This window comes from Balaenoptera musculus, chromosome 1, assembly GCF_009873245.2.
Source record: "Balaenoptera musculus isolate JJ_BM4_2016_0621 chromosome 1, mBalMus1.pri.v3, whole genome shotgun sequence".
Classification (NCBI taxonomy): Eukaryota; Metazoa; Chordata; class Mammalia; order Artiodactyla; family Balaenopteridae; genus Balaenoptera; species Balaenoptera musculus.
The window spans coordinates 130,745,740-130,769,355 of record NC_045785.1 but is presented as its reverse complement, the minus strand read 5'-3'; the positions used below and the strand labels follow the sequence as shown (position 1 = coordinate 130,769,355).

Genomic DNA, 23,616 nt, shown 5'->3' with positions numbered 1-23,616 from the left:
CCTTCCACCTGAGAGTCTGTGACTCATCCTGCCGTTTGTGAGCACCGGCAAGAAGGCTAATGTAGACCCGGCTCCAATAGTCGGGCAAGGCCAGACCTCACGACCTGCTCCCTGGCTCTCCAGGAGCCCATCAGGCCGACCGGCTAGCGGACAAGTAGGTCAGGCACCATCCAAAGACAGGCTCCCTGGCACTCTCACTGGGTGGTCGGGGGCTGTGACCCGACAGTGAGTCTCCATCTAACCCAGATACCCAGTCTCGGCCTCTCTGCCCTGTTGGGGGGCAGCAGCGGGGTGGTCACACATCAAGGAATGTCTCTGCCAACTCCCCAGTTGTTGCAGAGATCAAAGGAAACTGCCGGCTTCTGTAAGATCTAAGAACCGGCATCTCCTGATGGGGTAAAGTAGGAGAATCACTAATTCAGGCATCCTACATTGAGTGGTGGCCTAAGAGTCTGTTACGGGATGGGGTAAGCCAGCCAAGGGGCTTCATGGAGGTTCAATAAACAGCACCATTACCCTCCACCTGTGTTTAAAATCAGCTGATAAATAAGGCAAAGAGTAAGACAGATGGAGGCCAAAATATCCCCTAGCTTAGCGTTGGATGGGCTTGCCAACGGATGGACCCTGTGGACCTCGGCAAGACCCCCATCTGGTGGAAGTTGTGGGGCTACTCAGGTTAGGGCTTACAGCACAGAGGAACAAGCAGAGGCCGACCCCCATGTGCAGACGGCGCCCATGAGAGAGGGGAGCAGGAGGGCCGTGCCCGGGCCTGCTACAAAACTCACCATTGAAGCAAGTCCATCTTCCCCAGCAGAAGAAAGAGGGAGGCCAGGAATCTCATAATGGGTTTCCCTCCACCCCAAAGGAAACATTGGGAGGGGGAGAAAAACTCCCTGTTACAAGGGAGCAAGCATGGACACTGATGAAACGGAGAAGGCAGCTTGACTCTGAAAGAGGCCCTCTCAGGTTTGCTCTCCAGCCCCCGTGCCAGACTCCACCGCAGCCAGGGGTCGCTGGTCAGATGTTTTACTGAACACATGTTGGGATCTCCAGTGACTGTGCATATGTCTTTAAAATAAAGGGACTACATTCTGCCCATGTCTCTTGCCTTCTTTTCCCCTCAGTGAACCAAAACTGCTCAGGGCCTCACACACAAGCTCCCTTCTTGGTGAATTCAAGGTCAGCCCTGCCCACCCCCGAGCCTTTGCACCCCCAGGACACGGTCTGCTCCGGTGCTGGGACCTCCTGAGGGCCATGAGTCCTGCATTCTTTTTTAATTTCAACACAGTTTTTGTGTGAAAAGTGGTTTCTTTGTGCTTTACTCAGATAAGGAGTTTGAAGAGGCAGAAAAGGAGACGAGAGTTCTCCAGCGGCAGGACAGAAAGCATAATTTTTTTTTTTTTTTTTTTGGAGCAGAGAAGCATAATTCTTGATGTTTACGTCAACGAGATGGAAGCAGGACTGGCTGGTGGCCCAGGAAAATTCCAATCAAGACAATTACATTCTGCCTCCTAGAAGCTCCCCCTGAGTTTCCGCTCGTTGCGTGATTCTCTGTCTCCGGTTGCCGGGAGGATGGGCAGCTGTTAGGCGGCTACATTCTACAGGCAGCAGCAGCCTGTACCTCCAAGCTGCCCCCCTCTGCCCGAAGCGGGTGAGGGGGCAACAGGGGCAGGGTGGGCTGCCGCGGACAGCTTTGCAGCCCAGCTCTCAAGGCCTGGGGTTGGCAGGTGCTGGTTGAATGAGAAGATGCCTGCACCCTCACGGCAGGGCCCTCAGTCATTTCAGAACTCTGCTTAAATTCAAATTAGCCAAAGTGCTTTTCCAGGTGATGGCTTCGACACTAGGAGCACACTAATTGCACAGGCAATTAAAACGGGGATTTGCTTCCTGCGTGGTGAGCAAGATATTTGTCTGGGTCTTAGAGCCGCTCGGAAAAAGGAAAGCACCGATGGAAGCCCACTAAGGCCAATGGTTAGAGAGAAGGCAGCCCAGGGAAACCCGGAGACCAGTCTCCCAAACCTCCCTGCCCTCCGTAGCTCTGGTTGCAGTTGCCCTCATGGGGGCATTCCCGGGACTCTTTTGGTGGATCCTTCCGCAAACCACTGGAGAGAAGCACGGAACAGATTCTCCCGCACAGCCCTTGGAAGGGAGCCAACACGCTGGTCTCAGACTTCCAGTTTGTGAGACAATACATTTCTATCGTTGAAGCCACCCAGTGTGTGGCCCTTGGTGGCGGCAGCCCCAGGAAACGCATACAAAGGTCCAAGTCACAACAGCTGGAGCTCCCACCTGCTGGGCGGGGACTGTACTCTGAGATTCTCCTGGAAATGCCTCCACAAGTTCAACCTGGATGGCCCTTGTCAGCCAGCCAAGACCAGCTGCCCTCAGTCAAAGCTGTTCTTTTCCCTGTACCACCTGGCCCCAAGCATCCTCAAAATCCCCAGCTGGAATATTTAACAAGACTTTTCCAAAGGCTTTGAGGGAGCAGACAAGACCGAGAACTGACAGTATTCATTCAGCCACTTCACATGTGCTTAATGAACACCTAGTAGGTGCCAAGCACTGTCCTAGGCAGTGAGGATGCAGAATAAACAAGATAGACAAGATCCCAGTTCACATGAGTTACATTCCAGGGGGGGAAACGAGATAAGGAAGAAGAAAAGAAACATATGGGATCATTTCAATCACGAGGATTATGCTAAAAACATGAAATGGATGATATAGAGGGAGTAGTCAGAAAGGCCTCTCTGAGGAGCTAAAGTTTTAACCAAGACCTAAGTGACCTCAGTCATGTAAGGGTCTGGGGAAGAGCGTTCCAGGCAAAAGTAGCAGCCAGTGCAAAAGCCCTGGGGTGAGAATAAGCTTGCTGTGATTCAGGAGCAGGAAAAAGGCAGTGCAGCTGGAGCACGGTGAGTAAGGGTAGAATGTTCCAAGGTGCCACCTGAGAAGCAGGCAGGGCCAGATCACGTAGAGCCCTGCGGGCCACAATTAGGAGTTCGTAATAGGAAGCAGCGGAAAGTTTTCAGCAGGAGAACTGCTTGATTTAACTTATGTTTTAGAGGTGAGAGTCTACAGCCCCAGCCTCTCCACAGGGCCCCCACTGGACACCTGGTTTTACCTTGCCCCTAGCTTGCTGGTGTGTTGCAGAGACCAGCATAGCTCCCACTTGCCAGGGTGCCCTTCAGCTGCCCCTCCTAGAGGTCAGGCTTCAAGACCTAGGGGGAGCAAACCATTTCACTCCACCCCAGTCCTAAGACACCTGCCTTCTCCAGCCCTCATTCTCAGGATTGATCTCTTTAGGGATCATTGACATTGGAAATGTCCAGTCCCTTCAGAGGAAACACTGCCGCCTATCCACAGGGCACGGGTCCTAAGGGTAAAAAAGCAAAAAACAAATCCATAGTCTAACAAACACTTCCCAGGTCTGGGGTCTTTAGTTGTGAAGAGCAGTAGGTAAATACAAGACTCAACCTGAACCTTAAGTGAATCTCTTTTTGCTCCAGTTCCATTCAGGCCACGCACCCCCAAGCCCCGCCCAGTCCTTTGCCAGCCTCTCCTCCCACGTGAGATTTAGGGATGTGAGATTTAGGGATCTGCAGCCCAGAGCATTCCTCCTACGTGCCCCTCTACTCATGCTCCTCTTTCCATCCAACTGCTCAAGAAATCCCACACACAGCACGTGGATAATGCACAGTTTCCAGCATGCTAAACCCACACTGAGTAAGGAAACGTTTCTCAGAAAAATAAGCTGCAGAGGCATAAATCTGCTAAAAGATTCACCCAATTTACATCACTAAACAGAACACTTCTCACTCTGCAGCAGCTGCACTCAGATTGATTCACAACAGTCCCATCTTCTGAAAGAACAATCGGTGGAGACTTGCCTGGCGTTTGCAAATTAAAACAGTCCACTTGAGGTTTTCCCAGAACAAATGGGTGGTCCACTCCAAAGTTAAATTCAAGTCTCAAAGTCAAGACATATTTGGAACTTTTTAAGTGGCAGTTTGTCAAGACAGCAACTTCTTATCCTGTAAGTTGTTTATGTTGTTTCTGCCCAAATAAGCCTGAAGAGATGACCAGTCCTGGAAGAGAGAACAAGCCCCCCACAATTGCAGAAAAGACCCCAATGCCAATGGTCTTTTCACTGTTGTGGAATTCTTGGAACCCCAAGGAGCAAGCATTTGGGGGCGCCAGATTGTTGGAACTCAGGGAGAGCTTTGGAGGCACCAGGAAGCCAGCACAGGGCTTGGGCACCTAATTTTGTACCAGGCACCATGCTACTCACTTCTACATGCATTGTCTAATTTGTACAACTCCCTGAAAAGGCAGTATTATTAGCCCATTTTACAGATGTGGCCGTCAAGGCCCAGTGAGATGAAGACTTGCCCACGGTCCCATTACAATAAGAGTCAGAGGTGGGGCTCAAACTGAGACCTGACTCCAAAGCTGAGTGATTTCCAATACATCACATCCCCTCTCTATATGCAAAACTTTCAGCAGTGTCTATGCAAGTAAATCCAGGGGAAGACACCTTATACTTCAAAATCTTGCAGTCAATCCTCTGCTTTTTGCTCAGTGATCAAATTTGAAATTACTCTATTTCATCTTCATCACTTGGATGCCATCTCTGATTTCCATTTTCTAGGGTTTCTCTTGTTTAGTCTCAACCTTATGACACTAACTGGTTCATTCTTCAATTTCTAGAATGCCACTAGAACTCCTGAATGGGAATGGGGGACGTGTAAAGTGTGTTGATATCTAACTCCCAAATAAAACTCTCCAACCTGCCCACGTAATCTGTCATGGCCAACCTGACAGACCAAAAGCTGAGGGGCAGCCCCTGGGTTCACTCAAATGTGAGGCAGAGGGTCATGGGCTCTCACCCCAAAGCCTGTTCAAGTTCAAGATGCATGACAAATGCACATTATCCTGTGTGATGTTGGTGATGTCTGGATTTTTTTAGAGATTGACGCCCCCAAGAACCTGCGGCGTGGTTCCCGCACAGCAACCAGCCTTGACCTTGAGTGGGACAATAGTGAAGCAGAGGTTCAGGAGTACAAGATTGTGTACAGCACCTTGGCGGGCGAGCAGTACCATGAGCTGTTGGTCCCCAAGGGCATCGGTCCAACCACCAGAGCCACGCTCACAGGTAAGTAAGCTCCTGGGGGCATGGCAGTTCCTGAGTCCACACCCTCCCAGCTCTCTCCCTGGTCCAACCATAGCCAAATCCCATTGACTTAACCCCCCAAGTACCTATCACATACGTCTGCTGTTCACCATTGCACTGCCATCACCTGGTCTAAGCTACTACTACATCTTGTCTTCGCCGCTGCGATAACCTCCCCACTTTCTCTCCCCTCTGCTCTCCTCTTCACTCCATCAGTTATCTTTTCAAAGTACATTTCTGATCATGCCATCCCATTTTGCAGCCATTTCAGGGACTCCGATTGCTCTTGGGATAAACTCCAAACCCTTGCACGGCCTTGGTTTCCTTACCATCTTCCCCAGTCTCCTCTCCCTCCCGTGTCCCCTGGGGCTCCCTGTGCTCCAGGCGCACAGGTCTACTTTTTTCAGTTCCTCAAACGCCTTCTCCCTCCTGCCACAGGGCTTGGCGCATGCTGTTCCCTCTGCCTGCCAGGCTCTCCCACCACCCTCTTTACCTCGTGACGTCTGCTTCCCTTCCAGCTCTCAGTTCACCTGTCACTCCTCTGGAACCCTGCCTGGTTCCCAGGCGAGATCAGGTCATCCTGTCTGGCAGCCTCATCTTACTGGTTACCACTCACAGCACTCCTCAAGTTATCGTTGTACGCTTGTGGGTGTGATTATTGGATTGTCAGTCTCCATCTTAGACTAAATTCTGTGAAAGGGGGACCATATTTGGTTTCGCTCATCATGACTCCCCAGCGTTCAGCCCAGCATCTAGCACTTACAGGTCCTGGATAAGTGATGAACGAATGAATAAACGCATGCATGAATGATGAGAGAAACTGCACATGCTCACTACGACTGGGGCATAGGCTACAAGAGCCTGGTTATGCCTTATGTACCCTATAAAGAGTGTGAGTGGAGGGTTGTTGAAAGGTCTTAAATAAGACGACGCAATGACCAGATTTGGGCAGCTGCAGTGTGAAGAACAGACGGGAACAGGACAAGGCCAAAGGCAGGGAGAGGTCAGGAGGCTGCACGGAGTCAAAGAGAGAGATAATGGTGGTATGAACTAAGGCGATGACCCAGGTCACCGTGACGCTTGGCTGGGGAGCATTCCCTGTCCCCATGAGGATGTGGCGCCCAACCAGTGCTCCTCCTGGGGCCTTAGACACACCCGCCAGGAAAACCTACCTGCTGGACTTTGCTGAAAGGTAGACAGCTGGAAATGTGAGGCACAGTTTTCAGATGGAGACTGTGCAAAGCAGCCATGGACGAGGGGCCACCAGTGTGCTCGCAGAGACTTTGTTTATCCTGTGTCTTGGCTTCTTGCAAAAGCATTAGTAGACAAGGGATCCACACAAGAGAGTGCGTCCAGTAAACAAGGGCAGTATAATCAAATCTGTTTTCCTCCTGAACTGAAATCCCAGACCACCTTGCCAAATGAGGCCAGTTAAAGTAAATATAATAAATGTTTTTTTTCCAAACAGACGCACTCCTGAAACACAGCAAGGAGATGGAAAGATATGCTGACCAAGCAGGTTAATGGGGGTGAATTAAACATAACAGGAACAGACCAGCTGGCATAGAGCCTTTACAGAGAGCTGGAGACATTCACAAAAATTCAGCTAAACAAAAAAACCTGCGATGATACAGGAGGGAACTGCTTCTAGGCGCAGCCCATCTCTGCCCAGAGCCGCAGGCTGCTTTGGCAATTAGCAATTTTACAAAGATGATGGCTAGTTGTTTGGATGGAGGACACACTTTAAAATCATGAGATATAGAGAACTCAGTCACATCCTAATAATAATCATCCTATTATTTCTCATTACTGGGGGCGGGGGGGGGGGGGGTGGAAAGAAGATTCTACATGCATTTGATCATCTCTGTTATTCCAGGCACCTTCACATAGTTTTAGCTTATTTAATCTTCACAACAACAGCTCATGAGGGACAGGAGAACTAAAATATTGCCTGCCATATCAGTAAACAAAGGATGTCACAGCCATCAGCCTTCACATTATAGGCGCCCCAGTCAGCATCTCCATTTTACGGATGAGGAAACTGAGACTCAGGGATTTTGGAAAGTTGCCCGAGTTCACAAAGCTAGCAAGGGGGCCGTGACTCAAAGGCAGTTCTGAATCCTAGTCAAAAGTCCCCATCCCTTTTCATGACTGCTCCTACTAAAGAAGTAACATGGAAGGAACAGTCAAATCTTGCAGACTTACAAGGAATGGAAAGGTTATGAGTGAGGAGTGAGCTCAGATAGGTTGATTTTTTTTTTTTTTTTTTTTGAATTGGGCTTATGAAATAAAACTATAAATATATATTACACATGATTATCCCAGGGAGCTCACTGCTGGGAAGATTTATAAAGGCAAATAGCCTTATGTGATTTAAAAAGGGATTATAGGAATGTAAGGAAATCAAGTATATCTGTCCTTGCTGAGATGCAGATTACAAGGATTGCTGGCAGTCTCGCTGTGGTAGCTGGGGAAAATGAAGGAAAGACCTGGAAGCAAGGAAGGCAAAAAGAGCGAGAAGTTTGATCCCAGCTTTAAATAGTTGTGTTTTCTCCCTCACTCTCCAACTTGGAGGCTAAAAAGGAGAGTTTTTTTCAGCTTCCGAGACTTGTTTTTGTTTTGGGGGGTTTTGTTTGTTTGTTTGTTTTTAGTTCCAAACAAGTTATTTGCTTGTATGTAAAAAACAAGACCCTGGACTCAGTGGGAAGGGCATTCCAGGCTCATCTGAAGCAATTCCTCCCTGGCCAGAAAGAGTATGAAGGACTAGAAACTTCAGCTGTCCCCACCCTCCTTATCCCCAGTCAAAAATAATTGCAACCCTAGCAGAAGGTACCATTCTCTCTTGTCTCAGTTTTATTTGAATGCTCGGTTCTGTGGGACATGTTAAGAGCTGGGACTCTAGACTCTGTATCTAGGCCCAGTTACTCACTGTGTGATTTGGAGCCATTGACTCGACCTTTCTAAGCCTCTGTTTCATCATTGGTAAAAGGGGAATAATGCCACTTACCTCATAGTGTTTGATGGGGCTTTAATGAGATCATGTACTGAAGGAGTTTAAGACCATTCTTCTAACATAGCAAAGTACTCAATACATGGATGATGGTGATGATGATGGGGGGGCAGGGAGGAGGGGGAAGAGGAGGAGGGGGAGGAGGAGGGGAGAGGAGGAGGAGGAAGAGGAGGAGGAGGGGGAGAGGAGGAGGAATAAGGAGGCAAAGGAGGAGGTCTGTGAGCTAACGGATGGTTTGGGACGACCCCGTGTAATATGTGTGGCACAGAGCGGAGACCCTGCTTCTCAAAGTGGGGTGTGAGGACCAGCAGCAAGGGCATCACCCCAGGAGATGTCAGAGCCCTCTCGCCCCTAGATCTGTGAAATCAGAGCCTGCATTTTACAAGCCCCTCGGGGGATTTGTGTGCACATTAATGGTCAAGAAGCACTCACTTAGAGCATGGTTTCTGAAGTCACCCACTCAGGCTTGAGACCAACTTCACTGATGTGCATCTTTGGGCAAATGTCTTCAATTTCTGTGCTTCCGCTTCCTGGTCTGAAGGACATCATGTCTACCTCATAGGTTGTTGGGAGGATTCAATGAACTCATATATATTTATATATCTGAGCACTGGTACATAGAAAACCTTCAATAGCCATTTGACCTTTTATTGTTTTTAATCCCTACAAAACTCAGCCTGGATCTCTGGCAACCTGGCCTCTCCCAGGCAGAAGTTCACATACCCTTTATTCTCACAGCCAGCTGACTCCAAGTCCTTCAAGTCCTACGGCATCTGTACTGGATACTCCTTGCAGAAGCCCTTGTCTCTGCAGCCACCACTCACCCCTTCGCTGTGGAATGCAAGCCCTTCCCGACTCTGGGGCTCAGAGTCACACGGCGGGCTCACAGCACCCCCCTGCATCCTCCATCATATACCTCCCCCTTTGCAACACAGAGACCAGGCTGGGGCACAGAATACCAAACATTTCTTTTCCATTATTCTCTCTAGGCAATGCCCAGCAAATTCCCTCTGGAGTGTGAATCTGTTTCTCAACAACAGACTCGGTGTCTGCAATGATTTTTTTTCTCTGCTCTGGTGGCTTCTGCGTCCTTAACGATGAGTCTTTTTTTTAGGCTCAGCCTCTCAGCCTGGACCACGTCTGCTTGGCCTGTGAACCATACCTGGAGTCCCAAAGGGGTCCCCGAGTGTTATGTACCTTACAGGCTCACCAAGGTCCCTCTGGGTTAGAACCAGAAGCATGTACCAGGGTCTGGCACCATCACTGTTTTCTGAGTAGCAGTGAAAAACCATAAACCATACAGAAAACCCCTAGTGGAGGGAGAGAGGGAGGAAGGGAGGAAGGGAGGGAGGAGGAAAGGAAGGAAATTTTCATTCTTTGACTGGAATTTGATTTAAAAAACGCAAACAAAAACCCAAAACCCTGCCTGTGACCAATGCAAATTATAAACACTGCTCTGGTCTCTGTCTGAGGGGGCTCCACTAAGCTGTCATCAGAAAAGCCTGTGGCTTCGGTGTTCTGCGAACAGCGGAAAGGGGTTCGTCTTCAGTCATCTACAGTCTCTTGCCTGGTCCTCCCTCAGGAGCAGGAGCCCACACTTGAGGACCCCTGTGGTCAGGAGAAGGGCAAAAGGAACTGGCCCGTATGGCCACGTGAGCATTGGGATCTAACCCCGCTCCGGGGCCTGGTCATCACATCCCTCACCCACTCGATGGGGCGCCCCCTCCACACCTCTTGATGATGCTTCCCAACCAGCTGCCTCTCTGCACTGCGACTCCCCGGATCTCCAGTCAACAAGGTGCTAATCAGAAAAATCATCAACAGGGCGCAGGAAGCCCAGAGGCTTGAAGATTCCTACAGACTTCATGGTGCAACATTGGATCGCGAGAAAACACAGACCTGCAGCCAGCCACACACGACAGCCCCCCACACACACTCACACACACACACTTGCACAAGGCTGACGTGTGCAAGCACGCCCCAGTCAGGCCCTGTGAATTGCCGCCTTCCAGGCCTCTGGTTGCTGGGGACAGGAAACCGAGGCCTCTACCAAATCCCTCATTGTCTCCTTGGGGCTCAAATGGAGATCTCGTGGTGAGAAGGTGGGCTCCGCGAGGTGCTTGTCCACAGGAAGATTTTCCATGAAGAAATCCGAGACCCCCAGAGGAGTCCAGCTGGCAAATCAGCGCCGACTGAGGCACTTGACGTTCACTTCACCCTGTCTGCACTCCCTGACGTGCCAGGGCACAAGCCCCAGACCGAGTGCCAGAACTTCAATGCCCTGCAGGCTCCTCTAAGGAGGAGGAGTCGGGCAGTGGGCCCGGGGCCTGGGCCAGATGGTGCTCATCCTGCTTTGGGCGAAGTCACAGTGACCCCAAGTGGTCACTTTGGTAAGGCACCCTCTGAGCACAGCGCCACCTTCCAGGGGCTGCAGAGACCCAAGCAGAAGAGAGGAGATAAAGGGCAGAGGCTTCCACAACGTCCTCCTCCTCACAGCTGGCATGTAAGGGCATCTGTCCCCTTATTTGCATTAAAGGGCTGGTGCAAGGGAACCAAGAGTAAAGCCAGGTGGGAATTTTTCCGTTTCTGCTTTGACTTCTTCAGCAGCGAATGCTTGTTTACAGTAAAGACCCAGACATGGGATGTTCCTGTAGGACAGGGGGTGAAGACCCACGTTCCTCATTCATCCCACTGGCAACAAGAAAGTTGCATCTGAGAACAGTCCTTGGTGTTATGATTTTCTTTTTAAATATGTTTGTAGGACCAGTCTCTTCCTTAAAGTCAGCAAAGAGTCTTCTCTTGATGCTTGAACATCATCCACACCCAAATGGATGTCCTCCAAAGCCTGACTCATTCGGGGAACCCTGGAGAAGCATCTGCCATTCCCCAAGAATATCAGAATGGGGAGCCTGGGAGCTTAGATCTCAGTACACTGAAAAGTAGATTGTTGCCTATCTGGTATGATTTCAGGGGTTCCCAGAAGATCCTCTGTCTCCAAATATCTCCCCATCTATGAAACCTCTGGCACCCAAATTCCCTGCTGGAAATTTCCCTATGAGGGGCCCTACATTAGGTCCCTGGTTTTCATAAGTTCTTTTACCAGATATACCTTTGCATATGTTATTCCCTCAGCCTGCCCTTTCCCCAACCAAATGTCCCCTGATCCTTCAAAATCCAGCTGAGATATTCTCTCACAGAAGTCTTCCCAACACCACCATTGCCCCCGCCATGCTGCTTCTATGCATCATATATTTTTTTCACTATACTACATACTGAATTAAAATATTAAAAAAATCAAATCCCTTGACCCAAAGACCTAAGAGTCTACTGAGGAGACCGGCAAGAAAACTAACAATAACAACATAATAGCATGATTGTGATAAAAACTGAGAGACTGACCGCAAGCTCCTTGGGGACAGGGTCATCAGTTTGCCCCTCCCTTTGAAGGCAGATGTCCTTCAAATGCACTAGAGCAGCGGTCCCCAACCTTGTTGGCACCAGGGACCAGTTTCGTGGAAGGCAATTTTTCCAAGGACGGGGCGGGGCGGGGGGTTGGCGATGGTTCAGGATGTAATGCGAGCACGGGGAGCCGCAGATGAAGCTTCGCTGGCTCGCCCGCCGCTCACCTCCTGCTATGGGGCCCGGTTCCTAAGAGGCCGTGGACCAGTAGGGGTCTGCAGCCCAGGGGTTGGGGACCCCTGCACTAGAGACAACCAAATCCCCAACCCCAGTTTTGTGGACTTGAACTTCACAGATATTCTGGAGATGAGTCCAGGGATTCAGAGACGGAAAGGGTCCATATAGTTCTGCATGGCCATCTGAACCTAATCAAGCCCGCAGACCCCAGGTGTCTTATTCGTGTTTCTGCCGGCAAGACAGAGCAATCTCAGTTTCCTGGGCCTCCTTCTCCCACTGTTTTCCTGCTAGCAGCAGGAAGCATGAAGAATAGGTTTCCTAACAGAGGGAAGTGAGTCATCCTGTCTTTATCACCCACCCACAGTCCTTGCAGTGTAGGTGAGAATCTGCTAGTTCCTCTTGCTCTCCAGCTCTAATTAATCTGTTCCTGCTCACTATGTCCCATCCTGCCGATTAGAAAATTCCATGTCTCCGTCGTCCCTCAGCCTTTCCTAATCTTGGCTAGCTTTCAAGGTTCAAGTCCCTTCTCTAGAAAGCCTTCTCTGGCTACTCCAGCCCATGCTGATCTCATCCCCACTCTGAACTGGTTTTCTTAGTTAGCAGCCCATGGTGTAGTGCCAAATCACCTTCAAATTCCAAGGTGCTTACTCCACTCCCCTCTCCTAGCCTGTAAGACTCCTAGGGACAGGGACCATGCTATGATGTGTCACAAAGAACAATGGCCTGGGTTCTAAACCCAGTTTTATTGTATATTATCTCTGTGACCTTGATCAAGAAATGGACTTCTCTGATCCTCTGTCTACCCATGAGTAATGCCCTCCTGGCAGAGCTGCAGGGGAAAACGAGGTAACAGGTATGAATCGCTAAGAAACTATAGTTAATAATAGACCTCCTGGCCACCAGACACTTAAAATTCTCTTTTGATTTTTATCCCTCCTTTCTTCCCTCTCTTTTTTCTTCATTATTCTTCTAGATTACTGCATGCAGCTCATTGCTTGGCATATTATGGGTGTTCAGTAAGTAATTAATTTCCTTCTTCAGTACAGATTTCTTTTTATCTCATTAAGGACAAGGGTGATTCCATTCAGCTCACCCTGGTATCCCCAGTATACAACCCTGTTCCTGGCACAAAGGACGCCCTCAGTAATGTTTGTTGAGTCAATGAACTGTGTGCTTTGGGAATTCAAAGAAGAATGGTTATGCAGTGAAAGAGTTGAGGAAAGCATCACCCTCTAAGCTGAACAAAGGAAGTTCTATAAGGGATGCAGAGTAGTGGTTTCCTATGAGATGAATTTTCTGAGCTATTGTTAAGAAAGGGAACAGAGCCATTCATATGCTACTACTTGCAGGAGCTGGATGGAAAGATAAAGAGAGCATTGGTAGAGAGCAAGGGGTCTTTAAAAAGAGAGAAATCCCTAGGAGTCCTCCAAGTGCTGATATATAAGTGTACTGGGTATGCCTCAGATACGCATTTTCTTTTCCAGCAGAGGTGTACTTTACCTGCTGGCAAAGAGCAACAATTCACTGGTAGCACAGGAAGAAAGCTGCTGAAGATCAAAGGAAGCGGGAGGCAGGAACCTATAAGCAAGTCTCACTTCCAAATCACCTAGACAGAAAGCCTGGGAGGAGAGTACTTTAAATTCTGCTCTGCACTTTTCTGGGAGAAGATGATTCCGTTGTAAATTATTGAACATTTCATTTAAGCTTCATAAATAAGAAACTCGGATGAAAACGTTACATGGTAGATCCGTTTGGCAACATGTAATTTCTGTCTTCCTCCCTCGATCTGTCACCCTTCATCTACGTCAGAGAATTTCTACTTCATTATAGGCAATTGAAGGTCTCAATCAGTTGTCTGAGAAAAGCAGTTTATGTCCCAAAGGTAATCTAATTTCTCCAACCAAGGATGTAGCTGGGACTCGCCGAACATACTGACGGAGATAAATGTGTGCTTTGAATGGATCTGGGGCGTTGCAATCACCCAACTCATTCTAGTGACAGGTACTCGGCCCAGCCAGGGGCCAGCTCCTCGCTGACCCCGGGACTCCCTAAATCACTGGTTTCATCAGAGCCAACAGGCTAAGCTTCAGCAAACTGACAAGAGGTGTGCGGAGGACGAACCTGTACCTTCCTGGGGCTCACCAAAAAACAACTCAAAATCCTGGAATAGTTCTCTGAGCAAGGTAATAATACTATGGGCTACTATCACAATGGGCCAGGCACTGTTCTTCACACATGTTGGTTCATTTAATCCTCACAATGACCCTCTGAGATAGATAGTATTATTCTTCCCATTCTACAGAAACTGAAGCTCAAATATGTGAAGTAATCAGTTACACGTGTAGAAAGTGGCAGAGCCTGAATATTAATGTAAGTACGGCAGGCCTCAAAGTCAAAGTTTACTTCCACCAGTGTCGACACTTTAGAGAAAGAAAGAACTAAAGGTTAGGAAATGAATGGAGCTGGTTTGAGAAGGGAAAAAGAGGGCTGATTCTAACACATGCCGTCCAGAGACCCTGGTCAGTAAGGCCTGGTAGGTTCTGCCGTACTGGAGCACGAGGGATTCACTGCACAGGCTGTACTGAAAGCCACAAAGAGGAGGGAGTGCAGAACTCTCTGGGTCCCAGGCAGCATTCACCTTCCTTAATCCAAGCCGCTGTTAAGGAAAGGTTGCTCAATGCATTTCCTGTCAAAATCGTACCTATTACCTCAGGGCTCCTGGGGAAGTCACAGCTGCTCTGGGGGCGGGGGATGAAATGAAGGGAAGGGTAAGGCATTCAGTCCTAAAAGCCCTGAACCCTGAGGCCAGAAGCCTAAGGATCATCTCCAGCTGGTCACAGACTTACTCTCTGCCATAGTTTCTTTTCATAAAGAAATAACTACTGATTTGAATAGTGTCCCCCCCCACCACCACCCCCCCCAAATATCCATTTCCACCTGGAACCTGTGAATGTGACCTTATTCGGAAAGAGGATCTTTACAGATGAAATCAAGTTAAGATGAGGGTGGGACCTCAATACAATGTGACCAGTGTCTTCAAAAGATTAGGAGAAGACACAGACACACAGGGAGAATGCCATGTGTTATGGACTAAATGTTTGTGTCCCTCCCCGCAAATTCGTATATTGTAATCCTCATTCCCAATGTGAAATGGGGGCCTATGGGAGGTGACTAGCTCATGAGGGTGGAGCCCTCATAAATGGGACTAGTGACCTTATAAAAGAGACCTCAGAGAGTTTTCTTGCTCTTTCGCTGTATGAGAACACAGTGAGAAGATGGTCTATGAACCAGGAAGCTGGGGCTCAACAGACATCAAATCTGCTGGTGCCTTGATCTTGAACTTCTCAGCCTCCGGAACTGTGGGAAACTAATATTTATTGTTTAAGTTGCCTGGCCTATAGCAGCCCAAACAGACTAAGACACCACGTACCAACAGAGGAGAGGCAGAGACTGGAGTGACGCAGCTGTAAGCTAAGAAATAACAAGGATTGCCAGCAACTACCAGGAGCTAGGAAGAGGCAAGGAAAGATTCCCCCCATAAAGTCTTTGGAAGGAGCATGGGCTTACCAACACCTTGATTTTGGCCCTCTAGACTCCAGAACTGTGACAGAATACATTTCTGTTGTTTTAAGCCACGTAGCTTGTCGTCCTTTGTCGTGGCAGCCACAGGAAATTAATGCAGATGGTGAAAAGACTCCCCAACCCACTTTCCTCACAAGGTTGTGAGGAAAACGACAGTCAAAACACAGTCAGGTATTTTGAAAAGAACAAATGTTATATAAATGCAGAACAGCAAGATCATCGGCCTTGGTTCTGTTGAGCCCACAAAGGGCCCCAAAAAGAGCCTCCCAGAGGGACTCAGGCGGACAATGAGGGGCCGTACAGGTGATAATCTGATCTTGTTGCATATTCCTGCAGCTCCAGTCCTAATAAATGAGGGTGAGTTTGATGCGGGTTTGGTACAAGAATAAAGGCCCCCAAAGATGCCCACATTGTACTCCCTGGAACGTGTGACTATGTCATCTTATGTGGCAAAAAGGAAAGTACAGATGTAATTAGGTTAAGGATCTTAAGATGGGGAGAACAGCCTGTCCTATCCAGGTGGGGCCAATGTAATCACCAGGGTCCTTATAAGATGGAGGAGAAGATGGGAACATGGAAGCAGAGCTCAGAGAGAAAAACAGATTTGAAAATGTTATACCGCTGACTTTGAAGATGGGTTATGGGGACACAAGCCAAGGGATGCAGGAAACCTCTAGAAGCTACAAAAGGCAAAGAAACAAATTCTTTCCTAGAGCCTCCAGAAGGAACACAGCCCTGCTGAACCATTTCAGACTTCAGACCTCCTGAACTATAAAATAATAGATGTGTGTTGTTTTGAGCCACTGGGTTGTGGTAATTTGTTGCAACAGAAACAGGAAATTAATATACCAGTCAAACCAGTTAATCTGAAAATGAATGTGGGAGAGGGTAGGGAGACACCCCAAATAATTCTAGATCCTTTATATTGAACCCTAAAGAATTTCCCCCTGTAGTTGGACAGTTTTTTCATTTTCTCCAGCTTCCTCAGGTCCCCCAGAAGTCATCCTAACATTGAATCTACAGCTTTGAGTGCCCTTGGTAGGGAGCCCACAGCAACAGGGCTTCTGCATGCCCTTACATTAAAGGCCTGACAGCCCTGTGCTCAGCGAGACAGTCCATCCACAGGTGCTCCCCAGAAAGGATGCAAACGTCCCCACATGGCCTCAGTCCCTGTCTATAAAAGGTACAGCTTGGTCTTCACCCACAATGTTCAAGAAATGCTTTAAAGGCTTAGGTCCACACAATCCTTTTCGATTACGCACTCCCCCGATTCACAATGTAAGCAAGAAATCCCTTCACCAGTTGTAGCCAACCTGAGACTCTAAGTACCTCAGGGAGACCTTCCACAGCAGAGCACAGTTCTGAAGGTCACTGACAAGGGCAGCCTCACTGCCCTCCCGAGGAGACCAGCAGCAAGAAGGAAGCTCTGCACTGATCAGTTCGTCCTGTTGACTTGGTATGGATTTTCTAAGTGGTGAAATTGGGATTTCCTAATAGGTAAAAATAGGAGTGGATTCGGGAAGATCTGAACAAGAACCTAAGGTCATTTGCTTCCCGCCGTCCAGCCTTCCCCACCCCTGACACACACGGAATAATGTTTGTTTCTGCATCTACCAACAGATCTAGTGCCTGGCACTGAGTATGGAATTGGAATATCCGCCATCATGAACTCACAGCAAAGCGTACCAGCCACCATGAATGCCAGGACTGGTGAGTAGGAAGATTGCTGTGGAAGGAGACCAGGACAGTCTGCAAGCCTGAGGGGCCACGGAAGCTTAGCCCAGCAAGGACTGGTCAGAAGGCAATGCCCCCTAGTGAACAGGTCCCTGGGTGACGATTATCAGCCAAAGAACACCATCTACTGGCAGCTTTTTGATTCCCTGTGCCTACCCTCTGAAATCTGACGTGCAGGATGGACTCCCACCCTCTCCCCACAGATCTGCGTGTGGTTCCCCACAGTCTGAAGGGCTGCCCACAGCTGTGGAGAGCAGAGGTGGAAATGCCCAAATAAGTGGGTGTTGTAGCAAGTCATATTCCCTTCTAGATCACCCCACAGCAGGCAGAATGTGGTACTCCTCACCATGTAGGACAGAAGCCCTCAGAAAAGCCACAGGCTGAAGGTCTAGACATGGAAACCACCCATTCAATCTAAGGGCAATGGAGAAGTCCACTGAGACCCTTGCTATTCTGGATCCAGCAGTTTTGCTTCCAAATCCCAGGCAAATTCCAAAGTTACTTCAGTAACTTAAGTACAAGCAGCCTGGGCTGGGCTGGGGATTTTGAACCAATCCCTGTCCCAAGGTTGTCCAGCATAGACCACCTCTCTAGAGAACCACATGGACATGGGTCCCCAGGAGTCCTCAGATCTTGTTGCCTGCACACCCATGGCCAGATCAGTCAAAATGGCACCAGGAACAGAGGTAGCTACGGTTTCCAGGAATGGCATATCCGTACTTGATGGTGGTACCTGTTTTGCCATGGTTGGCTTACTGAGAAAGGCTGGGAGAAAATGATTACGGAGTGCTTAAAAATCAGCAGCCAGCTTTGTCCCAGAGGTGGGTGTATTCCAGTGGTGTCGGAGTTACTAATGCCTTCCTGCAGATTGTTCATCTATATGCCAAGCTCCTGGCCATCTTTCAAAGGAATGGTACTTAACAAAGTGTGAGATAAGTGTCAGCAATGACAAGCCAATTTTCATGGTCAGCAGACCCGCTGATAGCTTAGAAATCCACAGGGGGTCCAATTCCAATAAATACTGGCCCTCGTGTGGAACTTATGTAAAATAGGCCACTTATGTTGATCCACAGAACTTGACAGTCCTCGAGACCTCATGGTGACAGCCTCCTCAGAAACCTCCATCTCCCTCATCTGGACCAAGGCCAGTGGCCCCATTGACCACTACCGAATTACATTCACCCCATCCTCTGGGATCGCCTCTGAAGTCACTGTGCCCAAGGACAGGACCTCGTACACACTGACAGATCTAGAGCCCGGCGCAGAGTACATCATTTCAATCACAGCTGAGAGGGGTCGGCAGCAGAGCTTGGAGTCTACGGTGGATGCCTTCACAGGTACCAGGACAGCAGAAATCTCGGCTGGGTTCAGGGATCAACGGATCTTAGTGTGAGAAGGTCATCTAGGCAACCCACTCTTCCAGTGCCCCATATCCTTTAGAGAAAGGAAGAATGTAGGTGGAGAAAGAGATAGAGGAGAAACTAATAAATACCTCAAGAGGGAATGGTTGGAGGTAAAGGGGGTGACGAACAAGGCTACCTGCACGCCTGAAATTTTGTATCTGGTTTCCTATAGGCTGCACATAGTGGTTGATTCTGTTCATAATTCCCTGCCTGCACGAAATCAGTGGGCATTCTGAGGATCCATGGGATCATGTTAAATTCCTTCCAGGATAGAGGTTTTAAATCCTAGATCAGTATTATGAATAACTCAGAGGTAATGCTGGTTTAATACTGCTGAGGGCATTCATTTTTCAGTGTATGGCTTGGAGAAAGGAGAGTAGACAGGACAGGAGAGTGAGGATGTGGAAGCTCTGGGTCAACAGGTGAAGGTGTAGTCCTTATCTGCGAGGAAAGGAGATCTCTTCAGTAAGATGCCTCTTCTATCCCAGTGGCCCCACCACCTCATGTGGATTTCAGAACCATCCATGTCCTCTGCTTTGCAGGCTTCCGCCCCATCTCCCATTTGCACTTTTCTCACGTGACCTCCTCCAGTGTGAACATCACCTGGAGTGACCCATCCCCTCCAGCAGACAGACTCATTCTGAACTACAGCCCCCGGGATGAAGAGGAAGAGACGATGGAGGTCTCTCTGGATGCCACCAAGAGGCATGCTGTCCTGATGGGCCTGCAGCCAGCCACCGAGTACATCGTGAACTTGGTGGCAGTCCATGGCACAGTGACCTCTGAGCCCATCATGGGCTCCATCACCACAGGTGAGGCTGGAGGACTTGACAGCAGGTGGTCAGGGGGGTTCCCACAGTAGCCTTCAACAAGTCAATGAAATTTACAAGGAGAAACACCCAAGGAGTAGGGGACCACCTCATTTATCAAGAGAGGGTCTATGAGTTGTTCTGAAACAGCCACCTCTTCCAGGACCGCACAAAATGTATAAGATGGGAAACTTCCATTTAGAAGGTAGGATGGACTCAATGTCTTGAGGAGGCCAGGCCTTTAACGCATTGGTCCAGAGGTCTTCCCACTACCAACTTAGGAGAAAACCCTGGAGAGAGCTAGTCTCCAAGAGGAAACCCTTCTACAGTGAGGAGATATCTGTTCCTATTCTGGAGTGCCATCTCTTGACTGCTCAGTAAGTTCACTGATGTGAATGATGCTTCCTCAGGATCATATGGGACTAGCATGCAACCATACAGGGACCTCATACTCTGAGAATGGGGTGATCTGCATGTTGTTTGGAAAACACAGGTACTCTCAGATGAATTGGATCACTTGTATCTCATCCTTCTCATATATAATCACAAATATGAGTGTGCACGTGGGTGAGGACATGTGTGTTTGGGTGGTTTCTTACATACTTACAAGAATTCATAAACTGAACAAGTGGATTAAACACTCAGCTGGTTTTGACCCTGCAGTCTTCCAGTAGTCAAAAAAACAAAGTATATAGTATAAATAAAATACAGTTTAGGGAAGTGGATTTGTTCTGGACTTGTGCTCTGAAATCCCTCTACAGTCAATAGCAATTTTTCCACATTGAACAAAAGGTGGGTGCTTAACAGAGATAGAGAGAGAGTTGGGTTTGTCCAAGAGAAGCTGCCCCAGAGAGAATGACCGTTACTCCCAGTTCAAAATAAAACATACAAACTTAAAGGAAATTTCCCAGTTGCCCTACAGATAGGTAATAGTTGCTGCACAGGCACAGACCTTGACAGCTTGACTTCATGTTGTTAAAATATTCTCCAGGAGCATGACACTGGCCATTCCTATGAGGTTTCAAGTGAGACTTCAGCCTGATCATGGTTTTAAGGTTGCCCTAGTATAAAGTAAGGTCTTGTCTGCCTCTGGGACACCATTAGCTCTTGGTCCACATAAAACCAAAAATAGGAATTGTTTTTCACACTGTGCTTCCTGTCTTTTTCCCATAACCACCTGGGTCCTTGTAGGAATTGATCCCCCCAAAGACATCACAATCAGCAATGTGACCAAGGACTCAGTTATGGTCTCCTGGAGCCCTCCTGTTGCATCTTTTGATTACTACCGAGTATCATATCGGCCAACACAAGGTAATAAAGTTTCTTGGTTTCTCAAAGATGAATGGGATTTGGAGCTGCATGAAGATTGTTATGGGAGAACTAGCGTATCCCAGGGGATATCACCCTCCTGCCTGCAATTTCCTTCCTCTCTGCAGCATGCTGCATCAGAATGAGAGTGGGTTGATGAGGAGCAGCCAAGGAATCCAGAACTCACCAACTCCTCTGACAAAAGGCTTGATTACATTCACTCAAAAAGCAGGCCCTTCACCAGTAGAGTGAACCACGGTAATCGGTCACCATTATCCAGACAGTGTAGTGAGAAACAAAGAACTCTAAAAGGATCTACCAAGAGCCAGGGTCACATGCACTTTTCTGAGAGAATTTAAAGTCCAAGGCTAAACACCCCAGGGGATGCCTAAAGACACCACAGAGCCAGATGGAGCCTTGGAGGGAACCACAGTGACGGTGGTCCTATTCCAGCCACTCCAGCCAAGTTATGAGTCAGAAGAAGTTGGCCCAGACCTCACCTGCATCCTAACAGTTCTTGCTGGTGCATGTGGAATTGTTAATGAAGTAGAGGGTACAATCACTTCCAGTGAGGGGGTGGGATAATTTTCCAGACTACCCTGTCTCTGGGCTGCATGGACCACTCTTTTCCGCCATTCCCTCTATACTGCTTTAAGACTAGTTTGTTAGAAAACCACCTAATAAATAGTTTTTTCTTTCCTTTGCTCCTGGGATCCTATATAATGAGGGGGTGGGATCAGCATGTAAGGTCTCTTCAAGTTCCAACATTCCCAGCCTCCCCGTCCCCCAACTGGGTGCTGAGCCTTGCACCCATATTGGCTTCATGAAAAAAGGAGTGCCACCAGGAGCTCCTGTATTATGAGCTGTGTATATACAGGATCCACTGAACTTGACCTGTGGCTTCTGTTCTTCCTTAGTGGGACGACTGGACAGCTCAGTGGTGCCCAACACAGTGACAGAATTCACCATCACCAAGCTGTACCCAGCTACCGAATATGAAATCAGCCTCAACAGCGTGCGGGGCAGGGAAGAGAGTGAGCGGATCTGCACTCTTGTGCACACAGGTGGGCATGTCTCCCTATCGTGGGCCAAGTCGGGACCCTGGCTGAGGACCTGTGACCAACAAAAGAGGGAAGGAGTGAAGTCCTGGCTAATGCAGAGGACACTGATCCTGGGATCCCAGGCTCCTCTCCTGGGTGCTCCTCTGACTCACATTGTTATGCAAAGCAATTTGCAATGTTCTCCCCTTTGACCTCCTCTGTAACACTAGGAGTTTAGAGAGGCACCTTCTAAGAGTCTTACTGGTTTAGGTCAGACATTTTCATGGAACTTCCAGTATGGAAAGTAACCTTCCAAAGACTCATGACAGAAGTGAATTCCAGAACAGACATCTGATTCATCCTGTCTAATTGTTAAAAAGACTCAGACAAGGAAACTTTACCTTAGAGAAAAAACAAAAGGGGGCTGTTATTCCAGTAATGACCCTTGGGGTCATAAAACTCCTCATCCTATGTGACCAGAAACCACCAAGTAGCTGCATCTGTTCTTGCTTTATGCTCCAGGGAGGAGGAAGGAGGTGCTTTTCTCTGGAAAAATGATGGGCCTGAGGACAGGGCTCTGGCAGCAGCTCCCCTGCTCTCCTTCTCTGACCCCTCAGCCAGCCCATCATGCAGAACTAGGAAAGATTTGCTGTAGAAGACACAAGAGGGAACAGCCAAAGTTTCCTGTTGCAACCCCAGACCTAACTCTCCATGAGGCTATCGTTCCTGTAGCACACAGGAAAACATCCAGCTTGCCTCATGAGGAGAACGCCTGGATTTCCTGAGGCTGCTTACTTCCCTCAGAGAATCGTATTTTTTGAACGAGGGCAACTTGGAATTCCTCACTGCTTTTGTAGATGAACTCACTAGCCCAGAAAGAACATCCCTATGGCCATGGCCAAAGAAACATTCCTTCAGAAAATCAAAAAATTATTCATCTAAAGACATCACAGGATGTTCTAATCTACCCTAATCTCCTTCCATGCCTATGACTACAGATAACGCAGCCATGTTTTTGGTTCAATCTTACCCTTTCTATCAAGTTATCTATGACCATTAAAGTATCAACAGATATTGACCTGAAGTGATGTCCAATGAGTAAAAAGAAGCTCCCCCCCACCCCCCATACTTTCCTCAAAGTCTGAGAAATCATGTTAAAGAAATTAGGGTTCTTCTCAGTGAGGACAATAAAATGGACTTCAAGAGCCTCCTACCCCGGAAGTAAAGGAGAACAACAATTCAGGTCAAAAACTCATTCCTTGGGTTCTTGGTCATAAGCAAGTCTCTCTAAAGCAGGTATTCAGTAGTGCACCAACTCAAACTGCCCCCCTTCAAGTTCAGGCAGAGCTATTTTGGCAACTCCCAATAACCATATTACTCACAGAGATGTCTTATTTTGTTGTTTTAATATGATGTCTATGATTTTATAACTTTTGGCAATGAGTACTCCTCGGAGTCTCATGGTCAATCTCAGAAAGGTCAAGCTAATTGTAGTCTCATAAGACTTTTCTTCTTTGTTTCTTTTCAATAAGGTTGCATTCGAAGACCTTGTTCAAGGCACAGATTATGGATACAATTCAGATGTTAAAATTGTAAACATATTTTATGGTTGTTTCTTTGAAATAAAAGACACAGACAAGCGATAAGAACCTTCAGTTAGAGAACAGGACCAGATCAACAGCATATCTTGGTCCCCAAAAGTAAATTACATGACACGTAGGGTGAGTTGATGCCTAAACTACTGTAATAACCTGCATTTCTAAGATAAATCCCAACTTTATGGAAGGGAGGCACAGTAAGGAAACAAATGCATGGAGCATAGGCAAGTGAGAATAAGAACATGGTGCTATGATGAGCAACCTCTGTTCCTCAGTGGGCACTCCTGGCTTTAAGCCTGGACGAAGTCCCTTGACTCTCTATGCCACAA

General features: G+C 48.1%; 1 protein-coding gene across 1 annotated transcript in view; it reads left to right on the top strand.

Moving 5' to 3' along the window:
* Positions 1-23,616, top strand: part of TNR (tenascin R) — a 417,206-nt gene that overhangs the window by 355,511 nt on the left and 38,079 nt on the right. The window contains exons 9-14 of the mRNA XM_036866234.1: positions 4,964-5,149; positions 17,016-17,105; positions 18,203-18,466; positions 19,075-19,344; positions 20,533-20,652; positions 21,567-21,713. Of these exons, the coding sequence (XP_036722129.1) occupies positions 4,964-5,149; positions 17,016-17,105; positions 18,203-18,466; positions 19,075-19,344; positions 20,533-20,652; positions 21,567-21,713 (1,077 nt within the window). The remainder of the gene's footprint in view (positions 1-4,963; positions 5,150-17,015; positions 17,106-18,202; positions 18,467-19,074; positions 19,345-20,532; positions 20,653-21,566; positions 21,714-23,616) is intronic.